The sequence below is a fragment of the Patagioenas fasciata genome, chromosome 1, assembly GCF_037038585.1.
Source record: "Patagioenas fasciata isolate bPatFas1 chromosome 1, bPatFas1.hap1, whole genome shotgun sequence".
In the NCBI taxonomy this organism is placed as follows: domain Eukaryota; kingdom Metazoa; phylum Chordata; class Aves; order Columbiformes; family Columbidae; genus Patagioenas; species Patagioenas fasciata.
This window is the reverse complement of record NC_092520.1, coordinates 15211624-15224417: the sequence shown is the minus strand read 5'-3', so window position 1 is coordinate 15224417 and position 12794 is coordinate 15211624. Positions and strand designations below refer to the sequence as shown.

At 34.2% G+C, this 12794-nt stretch overlaps 1 protein-coding gene across 5 annotated transcripts in view; it reads right to left on the bottom strand.

The window, feature by feature from the left end:
- Positions 1-12794, bottom strand: part of CNTN5 (contactin 5) — a 709446-nt gene that overhangs the window by 173264 nt on the left and 523388 nt on the right. For all 5 annotated transcript variants that reach the window (XM_071803584.1, XM_071803595.1, XM_065832157.2 and 2 more), the window contains one exon: positions 4926-5129. In XM_071803584.1, the coding sequence (XP_071659685.1) occupies positions 4926-5129 (204 nt within the window). The remainder of the gene's footprint in view (positions 1-4925; positions 5130-12794) is intronic.

The window sequence follows — 12794 nt, the reverse complement described above, 5'->3', positions numbered from 1 at the left end:
CTTCAAAATACTTGTAGCTTATTAAGAAAACATTTTTACTAGAGAAAAGCACAGTTTATGGGAAGTGTTTTATATTCATTTTCATAATGACCCATCATTAAAATATTTCACTATAATTCCGGGCGGAGAAACAACATGTTTACCAGATTAATAATGGCTGTCATTTTATCAGCCTTCCCTGGAGCAGACCTTGTGTACTTTGATGTCTCTCTCCATGCTATCAGCCTTTGTATACTGCTAGAGATCAAACTTGATTTTGCCCAAACAGTTTGGATCTGCTTGAAAGAAATAAAAGTAGGATAATATCAGGTTTGAATTCTGTCCTGGAGCATTAGGAGGGGTTCCCGCAGTTTCCAGCCAGTCTTCATAGTTTTTATGACTTGTGAAATTCAAATATGAAATGTGACTGGACACTTAATGATCTTGCAATATAACCCTCAAAAAACTGGCAGCCTACAAGGTTGGAAACTACAGAAAACCTGTCAGGATTAAGTCACAGCTAGATATTTCGAACTCCTGTTACAATCTATGCTTCGTGTGTTCTAGAATTCAGCTCCATATGAATAAATACATTAGAAGGAAAACTAGTAATGCAAGTAGGAAAAAAAAAATCTGTGCATTTCTGGAAGGGGAAAACTGTCACATCATAAACATTAAGGTTAATCTTTAAGCAAATCTTTCTAATGTCAATTATCAGTCAGTTAACAACTATCAGTATTCTTCAGGGATGGAAATAGTCTATGTCTGTGAAACTGTTGATTTTACTTTATTTCAATGTATTATTTATTAATTTATTGTCCTATACTGGCCCTTTTTATTGCTTAATTTCCACCATTGGGGAAATTATTATGACTTCTACCAAACTTTTCTTAATGTTTGGAAAGAAGTCTTTAGATAACCCTGTGATGTTCAAACAACATGTCCCAGAGTTCCACCTGAATAAGCACATGCAGAACACATTCCATCATGGAAAAACAGAGCTTAACATTCTTAATACCTTGATAAATATAAATTCTATCACTATGTGAGACTATTAATCACATAGAATTAATCAATAGAATCAACAGAATTAGGATAGACTAGATTCTGTTCACAGAAATATGATGACATGGAAAAAAATTGGAAAGTCAAGGACATCCAGTTACATGAGAATATATCTGGTCAGATACACTGATCTCTGTTGAGATATAAACTAATTTGCTCTAATGGAACACAGCAGAAAGTATTCTATGATGTCTGAAACTGTAAGATTCTCCTTTTTTTCTCTGATAATTTCACCATCACAAAGCCACTAGGCAGTAACTACACAGAGACAAAATGAAGAGTTACTTAATTCTCTCCTGTACAGTAATAATGTTAAAGTTTACATCTTCTCAAGATAAATAAAAATATAAAAAAAGGAAGAGAAACTGGATTGAAAATGTGTGAACATGAAATAACTGTCTTCTGCTATCAAGCATCAAATGTTTTATACTCCCTAGGTTTTTATTTCCTAAATTTGAAGAGGCTTTCTGTTGTTTTTATTAGTCAAGATAATTTACTGCTCCAAATCAGCATCCAAGCCTGCGAAGATCTGTTTTAACAACCTTGTTTATTATTTGCAAACAATTATTAAATAACTCCTCAAAGTTTCTAATGCATTATAAAGGCAGTTAATGAAATGATGCATTTTCTTTTCTGCTACGATTTTTATCTCCTCGGATGGAATTTTAGAATGTTTTTATAACCCAGCTTGAAGTAAAATTGAATTGTATGAAATGACTGATTGTCAAGGACATCTGAATAAATGAGCTATTTATTTTATTCAGAATCCATTGAAGGATTTCTTGATGTTTTTATTTAATTTGCTTCATAGCCAGGACCTAAGTTACCCTTTGGGACACATCGCAAAAGAAATAAAATATTAATGAAAGCCCAGGAAGTTTCTACATTCTTATGGAGTTTGACAGGAAGCCTTAATATTATTCCGTTTCTTCCTCATAGATAGAGACCAATGTTGTCATAGGAATGTTTTTCATCACAAACTGTCCAGTCCCTTTGGAACAGGTACTATTTATACATCGAAATCTGAGCATGATGATAAATATCAAGTAGAATATTTTTGAGAATACAGACTATATAAATTGTTTTATTTATAAAGTGTCATTTGGAAAAGCTGTTTAAAATGACAAGCTCTTCCTACGGTTTCTGACAAATGTGCTGACTGAGAAGGATAATGTGATGCTAACCATTAGAACTCAGAAAGCTGTGTGATATTTAAACTTAAGTGAATATTTGAAATGTTGAAAATTATTAAATTCATTTTATGACCAAAAAGCTTACAAAACCACTTTCAAAATCATATAACAGAACTCAGCAGCATAGTTTCAATAAAATTTTCAGGTACATGGATGTTTTGTTCAATGCTATTCTTAATGTCACTTCCTTGTTAATGTCCATCCTCAGATGTTTCTTTCTCCACAAATAACATTATTTTCCTCTAAGTCTAATGAGCATCTCTTTTAAGCAGCTGTATTATCCCATGTTTCTGAGTATAATGTACACATATTTTAAAAACTTTGTCATTGCCCTTTAACAGTTGTCAGTGGACAAGGCAATGTAACCTAAACAATTTCTATCAAAAAGGAAAAGTACCGTATCATTAATGGAATATTTTAATAGTGATCCTCGATGGCTTTTAAAAGGCCCATATTGCTGCATTCTGTGGAGGAGGTACAAGAAGGTATATATCCTAAATAATAAATATGACTTAGCAACCAGAATTTTACTGAATTATTTTTTAAAGGTAGGTTCATGGAGACTGCAAGGGTGGGTAAAAAATCTGAGTCTCTTCATTGAGAAACTTGCTCAGTCATACAAGAAAGCCAACAATTTACTAAGATGTACTGAAGAATTCCATTACAACAAAGGGGCTTTTCAGAAATCCCAACAGATAAAAATCCCGACAGATAAAAATTAAGGCATGGAAGCCTGGTAGAAATCCATGCATGTGAAAAAATGAATTGGAAAATTGTTGAAGAGAAGTTCATCTATGTGCAAATACATCTCCAATACTCCAGCACAGTTCAGAAGGTTGGATTATCACAGTTGCATGACAGCCAGCCATGAAACACAAATTTGCTTGAGGCTGGTATATACTACCCACTTGACATTTAAGAAAATCTGTGCAGTTTTCCTTCACAGATTTTGTTTCTTAGCTTAGTGATGTAGACCGCTGCATTTATCTTTATTTACTCTTTCCATTTCTTATACTGTATTGTGTGCCTATGTACTGTTAGTATGATATGGAAAATTAATTTGTTGAATTTCTGCACAAAACTGGAACCCACTAAGAGCATGAAGAAATGTCATAAAGAAACAATAGAGCAAGATATGAATAATAAAAATGACAATAAAATCCTTTTTTAGTCAGAGTTCAAACTGATTAAAAAACAGTCAATGTTTGGGTTCTTTTTATTTTCAAAGGTTGATATTGAAAAGATCAGGTCTGTTATGTTAATTCAGTAAAATTAAACACCTGAAACTGAATAATTAGCATAGGTACTAAACCAGCAAAAGAAAATAGGAAATGATACAGTAAAATACGCAGCTTTCTGCTGCAGAGGCTGCAGACTGTGCAGACAGAAATGTTAACTTGTTATGATGAATAAACATTTAATTAATTCCATTCTAATCTGTGAGTACATTTTTTTAACTTACTCTGCTAAACTAAGTCATTTGTGTTTAAGTCTGGCGTTTGTAATGCTTATACAACACAGGACTAGTCTTAGTTCTAGAAAAAGCTATAAGCAAGACAAAAGCCTTGGATTCTTTTCACCGCATTCTCTCTCTCTGATTTATATAAAGTATGGATTCACTTATGCGGAGTTGCTGAAATGCATTTCTGAAGAACTAGAAAGCATAATTAAATGTGGAACATCTTGGAAAAAAAGGAAAATATAGGCACTTATGGAATCATTACTTCTTATTCTAAAAAATAACATTATTTTGGCAGAAAACAAAACAAAAAGCAGTATAATGCAATAAATATCAATCTTCTTGCTGCAAAAGAGCAAATAACACAGTTGCCTCTATAGGCAGGTATTCCAACAGAATCAGAGTTACATATAATTTATACTGAACTGTTGTACTGCTCCATAAGAAATATTATTGGAAGGTGATTTATTTTGAACTTTTGAGAAAAAAAGCCTAAGCCACTTTTTGATAATACAATTTAGGTACTTATTTACAGAAAAAAAAATATTGCAGTTAAATGTGTTGATGAAATTTAAAACTACCTGGGTAACTATCATTTTAATCAAATCTATTGTGCCCCTGGTGGTACTTAATCAGTGCATTGAATTGGAGCCTGGAAGTGTAACAGGTCTTTCATAAAGCAACAGGTAAAGTTTTGAGCAATACATCTGCTCAGTTGCCTAACCACATGTGCCTTGTGTCATCTGAGATGCATGAATGTCCATCTCCTGGCATCCTGCTGCTGTTCTGCACATGCTGTGTGGTATTTGCCAGGCCCCTGTGGATGTTTTGGATTCCTGAAGGTTTCTCAGTGTGGTAGTGGCCACTTGCATTGAGGCAACTGAACTGTGCCCTAAAGAAGGACGTTACTGAGACAGGAGATTTGCTTCTCTCTATCAGTGGCGGATCACAAGAATAGCAAGGAGTAACTACAGTAAATGAAATACATCAGGAGGTTTGAGATTGCACCTCAGTCTTCAGACATCTAAATATTCTCACAACTGTTAGATGTTTTAAATTATACTGCCTCCTTGAACATCTTTCCTTCGATGATTGCTGCAGTATCAATGTGTTGAAAAACAATAAAATATGTTGAAAACCAATAAAATCATGGTTTTTAAATTAGCTAGAGTACTTTTGGCTTAGTGTTTCTGCTTCTATGTGGTACCCAGAAATAATTGTTTTCTTACCATCATTTCGCAGTGTCAGAGGTGTAGGAGGACTCAAAACTCTGGCATTTGTCACTGTGTTTTTCACCAGGCATATATAGCTGCCAACATCAGATGTTTGCACCTTGGAGATGTAGAGATTGCCTGTCTCCTGAGAGATGAAGCGTCTGCTATCTTCTGCCACAAAAGATGGGAATTCATTAAATACCCAGCTGTAGATGATCTCTGAAAGAAAACAGAAAAAATAAAAGAAAACAATTATGGAAACAATACTGTGTAATGTTATTGGTTATGCTGGATAAATGTTCACGATTTTTTAAAATAATCTAGAAAAAAACAAAACCTAAAGGTTTTTAAACTGTTTGTTTGTTTTGTTTGTATGTTTTAGAAATGAAGAGAATAATTCTTTATCTTTCCTTGAAATTTTGGAAGCAACGTAAGTATTGAATCCACAGGACAGATTTAGTTCAAGAAAATTAATTAAGTTATTCAACAGACTCAGAAGTCACCCATAAAGTATTACATAATTCCCTTTTCTAATGTTTCAGGTCAATTCAGAAATAATATATAAAGCATTCTTTTCTCTACTTGTTCAAAATTTCAGTGAACTATAGCAAGATGCATTCTATAGAGCCAGGGATGACTCTTCCATCTGAATGTCTGTTTTCAAAATCAGGAGATTCTAGTAACTGTTCAACCTACCTCACAGGTAGGATTACCACACTAGACTTCTATCTTCTGCTTTACTGAAGAATCTCAGAACGCTTCCTATATGCAGCTTAAATTGCTATGATCAATGAATAATTCTTTAAACCAAAGCTACGAACTGCTTTGCCTCATAATCTGATGGATCAAGACTAATCAAAGTTATTTTTTAGAAAAGGTAATTAAAACCACTGCCTTGGTTCTCAGTTTTATCCCACAAATCATTCAGTTCACCTGAAAAGTATACATTTTTTCCCCTTATAATAATTGCTTGAGAAAAAATATCATTTCCTATTTTCCTGTATGAGATTATATCACAAGTTATTAAAAACCTAGATGCATTAATGTCTCTGAATTGGAGGTATCAGTAAAGCTAATGAGATTCTCATTTAGCAGGGAATTCCTTTCAGGGAATTATTCATGTGGAGCTCCAACAATTGAGACATTAAAGCCTTAACCTTATGCTTTTCTGCACGTCGCTCGCCTTTCAGGCTTATCTTCCACTGTTTCATTTTGTCTTCACACTTGAGAAAAAAAAAATTCTCCACTACTTAAACTGGCACATTAGCTGTAAAGCAATTTCTTCTGTAATCTCCCCCTGTGAAGGCCTTTAAAGAACTGACTCCAAAATAAGACAATCTAAAGCTAGGCCAGGTATATAAAATCCCTGCTACTCCTCCAAGACGCAAACTGCTTCATTAATATCGCAAGTTCCAAGTTTTCAGACTCAGATTTCTTAGGTGACTGCTCTCAGCTTCAGCAGTGATATGAAGACAATCTCCACTACAGTCAAAATATTTCCTTGATATCAAGTTAGCTGGAAAAGGAAAGGGTCAAAGGAGTGAGGGAAAACTCCTCAGAATTTATTTTTTTCTCTGTGCTTTTCTGCTAATGATAGGAGAGGAACTGGTATAGCTGTTCATGGTACAAGAAATGTGAAACACATTAACAACCTAGCTAACTACCTGACAGAGTCAGGTGTGCAGTTTGACTTTAACAGTCTAGAAAGCATTAGAACTTGTAACTGATCTCTCCATTCTATCCCTGTGTTGTACCACTCCCTGACATTTTGGTCAGAAAAGAATGGAAAAGCACAATGACCAGTTTTTTTAACCAATATAAGCCAACATGCAAGCAGTGATGTAGAGATGCAGGATGTTCCGCATTAATTTTAAAGAAGTTCAGTTTAGTTTTAAAGTCAGATTAAAATTTTCTTATGAAAAAACAATGGTATTAATATAAAAATGCTCTGTTGAAGGACTAAACATATTTAACTGATAGTAAGGGAAGACTTCTCTGAAACAGGGCATTATGCTGCACACATTGACGTTTTGCTTAAACTCTTTTTTTCAGATCTAATTGTAATTCTGAGTGGTTATAAGGAACCCTGAGAATTTCAGGGCTCACAGAGCTTTCTGACCAAGTGTTCAGAATTTCCTCCCTCTTCTGTTATGTTTCAGGCAAAATGTTAAGTCGCCAAAATATTTCTCTCTGAAAATTTCATTACCACGTTTTCCTATGATGTCTTATCTGGCAGAAATGATTCATGGCAGCATAACATTCTACAAAGTGATGATGAACATGCAAGTTCAGGGAAAGTGCATAGGCTTTAATTGAAGACACCTGTTACCAATTCAAATGGAAAGCAATCAGTCTCACTAATTACTCTGCCTTAAAAGTAGTACAAACCAAATTAAAAATAGTCATCATTGTGGGTTCATTGGTAGTCCATGTAGAATAGAATTTTCTCCATTTGTACCCCAAAAACATGCACAGGTAATTATTCATGTATTAATTACAACTACTCCTAAGGAACAGATTTCAGGAAATAGGTTTTTTGTATCTTGAAGGAAACAGAGTATTTAGTCTTTCTGGTACTGAATCCAGGGAGTATACTGTTATTTTGTCCCCTTATAAATGATTTTTCCTGTTTAAAATGGAGTGAAGAAGGAATGGATACTGGGACAGGGTACTGAGAAAAAACTAACAGAATTATTGGCAAACTTAATACTCAATTCATCTATGCTTTTAAATAGCAGTTAATATTTTTGTTTGTGCATACCCACAGCATCTATATTCCAGCCAGGAACCCAAGCTTCAAGACACAGACAGAAGTGCTAACAGTTTACTTCTCAATCATTGTTAGTCCATTGAAATAGAAGGAATTATTTCTATTTTTCATTTCTAAAAAGCAAAACCCTGGGAACACACTTTCAAATATCTGAAAACTTTTAATCTGAAGGCTTAGATCTGGAATTGATCTGGAATTCTGAACTTTCTTTGCAGGTAAGGAGCTCCTTACACACTTTACGAAGTTTCTCTCTGATTAGGCCTGTTTAATGAGTTCAGCAGATTCTTAAATATAATTTTGAAGGTAATGTCCATACAGTGTTCATAGGCTTCAGTGGAAATATCTTCAGAAAACTCTACAATTTCCAATGCACGCTATGCAGAACAGTCAGAAACAACCACAGCTGGCTTGGGATCTGGGGACCCAGCAGTTTTTAGCTGACAGAAATTGATGGATGATCTTGAAGAAGTGAACAAAAGGGTCTCAAGAAAATGACTTCAATTATGGAAAGTGGGTGTACCTTGACATTGATCTATTGTACAAATGTGTCACTCTTCTAATTTTGCAGCCATGGTAGAGGATGAAACATGCATTGTTGTTCATATTCTAAGGCTCTGGATGTTCCCAGTTTGCATGCCAGCAAAACTAAAATTTAGGGTTCTTAAATCACAGAGTTCCTCATGAAGGTTCTCCTAATACAAAACCTGAGGATTTTTTTTATTATTATTATATTTTTTTTTCTTCTGGCAGTGTCATGTATAAGAGGATACCCAAATGATTGCAGTGACATATAAAAATAACCAATAAACAGAGAATGATGGAGAATCAACATGTAAACTGTTGTTGTCTATCTATAGACAAGTCTGTTATCTATAGTACATGCACAGTAACATATTTTAAACCAACAGTGAATATAGTTACATGCCACAAGTCTCACAGAAGTATAGCACAAGAGCACATGTAAACTACAAGAAGAGAGGCTTGCATCTAAATGTTATCTTAAATTCTAGTCTTACAAAATGGTAAACTGTTGAGTGAAATTTCTGAATTTCAGACCAAGAATCCTAAGACCAGACAGATGACACTACGCCTATTTGACCACAGCTCACTGCAGTTGTTATTGAACTTCAAGCCTATATTTTCCTATAATAGCTTAGTTTAAAAGATTTTCGAATCAGTATCATTTCGCTAAGCACAAAGCAAAGGCATCACGGTATTAACTTTTTTAATGGGAGCCTAAACTCCAGAGATGCATCTCAAGCCTGACAAGTCAATAATGATGAGCTTCAAGAGATTTTGAAGCTAAAAGTCAGTGCTACCAAAATATAAATCAAGCAACTACAACTGTAAAATCAGGAAGTAATTATTCTAGATGTGAACCATCCGAAGTCATCTCCTTTTGAGAAAATACTGAATAAATGGTTTCTTCATGCTGTACTCATTTTGCTTTCAATAGGGAAAAAAAGTTTAAATGAAAATAGGAAACTGAACACTGCAGTTTAGAGTATCTTTACAAAAGATGTGCTGAGTTTATTTTTTATTTTAATGCCCATCTATTTTTTTCTTAATGTGACACCTATGGCAAAACTACAAAGATGATACAGAGCCCTTACTGGAAATTACAGTTGACTGCCAACACAAAAAGAAACTTTAGATATTATTCATCTTCACAGAGAGTAAAAAGACAGAGAAATTATGAATTAGAGGGGCAGTTGTAAATTGGCATTCTCCTGTGGCTTGGGCTGGAGGACTGTCCTGCTGATAGGTTCTGTTACATGCAAAGTCTGGGGTTTAAAATTATTTAAGTCATTTTGGTAACTATAAAACTGGTATTTACTTTTATGAATGGCCATCCTTGTTTACAGAAAAAATGTCTCCAAGGATTTTTTTATCTGTTTTATGAAGGTCATCTAGAAAGCCTTCCAGTGTCCAATTTGTTTCTGTGTTTTATTAAGTGCTTTTTAGTGGGCTATGTAGGTGAAAATCTGGGTCAGATGGTGATAAAATAGTGAGAAGAGAGCACCTATCTTCTCCCAAAAGGAATATATGGTGTGAAATTTTGTTTATGGTAATTTCTTAAATTATTTCTGTAGATCTATTTTTCTGTTTCACAACACTAATTCCTAAACTGTCACAATGTGACGTACCTCCCATAAGGGATGAAGCTGGAATACTGACATATCAACATTTATGTTAGTGCTGTATAGTGCTTTTGAAGATACCATTCTGATGCAGAAAATGTCCGTACTACTGTAATGCAAAAGTCTTTCTGTCATTGTCAGTAAGAAATAACCCCTTAAGTATTCCAAGGAGAGCCGTGCTGAAGTCATTCAGATAGCACCACATATTCACTCCTGTGTTTGTAAGTGTCTGAATATTTCCCAGACTTGCTTCAAGGCTTTTCTCCTGAAAAATTGCGTGTTTCATCTTTTTAACATGCAGTTTCTGGACAGGCTTTTCATCAGTCCTGTCAGCTAAGGAGTAGTTCAGGTGGCTAATGAAGATGTAACAAGAAAGTTGCCATTCAGACTCCTTGAAGAGTACAGTCCACACAATGGTTAAATATTGCATCTTCAAGGGCAAAGCATGCAGATGCACATCCCATAATTGCACTTCTGTGTATGTACTAAGAAATAAGTCTGTTTTCTGCCTTATTTCTGTGATGCAGTGGGTCATATATTATTCCATCCTCTCCAGTATCCTGTTGGGAAAACATATTTCTCCTCCTTTGTTTTGGATTTTCTCTGATTACCCCAATTCCACAAGATGGCAGTACTTGATGAATAAATGGTACTGATGCCTGATGACAGCCAAGATCTGAGATAATCTGGGAGTTTTAGCAACTCGAAAGAGGTGTGGTTTTTTTTTTTGTTTGTTTTTGGTTTTTGTTTTGTTTTGTTTTGTTTGTTTTTGTTTTTTTTTTTTGTTTTTGTTTTAAATAATAATAAAAAATAAACAGCATAAGGTGTACTCAAGGTTACAGTCTGAATTTACTACACATAGCTATAAACCATGAAATTCACATGATGGCTTTGCTTTACCATTCAGAAATACGTTGTTTTAACAAAACTAAGTATTGGGAAAAATATATGGTCTGTTGAAAGTAGAAAACCTTAGCTTATCTCAAACCCATTTTTAAACTTTATCATCACATTTGGTGTTCAGATATTCTGTGTACCAAGCACAGAATAAAGGTGCAATATATGGCACACTCTAATGATGGAGACCACATTCAGGAGGAGGATGGCTTCTTTTTAGCTAAGATGAATGATAACTAGGGGTTGTTCCTCCAGCCTCTCACCACAACCAGATAAATAATTTCGGTGTATTTCTTTGTGCTGCTGTGACTTATTATCAGCGCTCATTAATCCTCCAATAAAATATTTAATGAAGGTATTTTATTTGTTACATTGTAATGCACCTACACAGAGCAAACAGATATCGTTGATTTATCAACTAGCAATGAAATTGCTTCTTTTCTGCTTTGGGGGCTCTGTATCTACTGCTCATTTGCCTGAAACACAATTCTACCCATCATACATTTGTTTTTGTTCAGATTTAATTACAGTGATAAATATTCAAATATTTTCTTTCTTATAACCATTCACAAAGGCAACAACTAAAAGTATGGTAGACAAGGTAAGTGTACTGTCAGCACTGATCTTGTACTAAAGGATGCAAATATTATATTGCATTGCCAGTGTACACAGCCAATATAGTCTCATTTGTACATTTGACATGTATGAAATGTAGCCAGTCACTGAAGTGTGCAAAGACAGATGAAATCTCTTTCTCATACACATGATGTTTAAAGAGACTACACAGCATACAACAAAAATATGGCTTCTGGGAAGGAAGGAAGGATGCTAGGGAAAGTATGCTAGATTATTCTGTATATTTGAATGTCACTGATGTAATTGTCAGATTAAAAAAAAATCTATTCCAAAAAGAATCAAAATACTGTGATCAAAAGGAACTCAAACATGCATGTCTTTCAGGCTCTTCTTTTGCGCTCAGACAAGACCAGATCTTATCAGCCCAGTCTTTAAAAATGTCCAGTGAGTAAAATTCCAAACTTTAGATCTTCAGAATGACCTATTTCATTACTCAATACATAATTAGATCAGGCTTCTGTTCTTGAGGCGAGAGCAACCAAATCTCTTCAACTTTTCCTTAGAAGTCATGTTTTTCAATCTTCTACTTAGTTTTCTTGTTGTCATCTCTACTGCTTTTTACATCTTATAGTATAGGACCCATAGCTGGACATGGTATTCCATTTTCTGTAATAGCAGTATTTTTCTGGGGAAGAATGCTGTTTAATCACTTACTTCCCTTTATTCTAGCAGTAAATTTGATCTTTCGTAAGTATAGTGTTCTGTATTTTGCTGAATTTTGTGCTACTAGTTGCAAGCCATTTCTCCAATGTACTGATACTTCTCATTCTGTGCTCTGCAGTGATTGTGACCTCTTGCAGTCCGGAGTCATTAACAAATTCTGAATATGCCTTTCTTTCCACTAGGCCATTCACACTTCCAAAGAAAAATTAAATCTGATAAAATTTGTTCTTGACAAATCCGTATTGGCTGTTTCTTAACACATCATTATAAGCATTATCAAATTCAGTGTTTAATATTATGACACAGTAACTTTGCAGAACTCAAACTCAGCCTGACTACAGGCCCTCATCTATTTTTAAAAAAAGTCATTTTCTTGACATATTTAAAAATAATTTTATAATACCATAATAATAATTTTTATAATACCATATTCTCAGCAGATCAAGGAATTTTCAGACATGCTGTAATTTCAGAATTTAAGGCCATTTTATCAGTACTGTTGTCTCATGTAAGTAAATAAAATGCAAAAATGATGTAAATTATGAAAAAAACCCTGATAGTAGAAACAAATAAATATGTGGTTAGGACTGAATTTTTTCCTTAAGGACGAAAAACACTGAAAAAAGAAAAATCTGACCACAAGGCAAACGAACTACAAATAAGAAGTTGTAAAAATATTTTCAAAACAAATCAAAGAATTCTGACAACAGCTCTACTATTCATACTAATCTGCTCTTAGGTAGGAATGGAAATCAATACTTGTGTAGAAAAATCCTG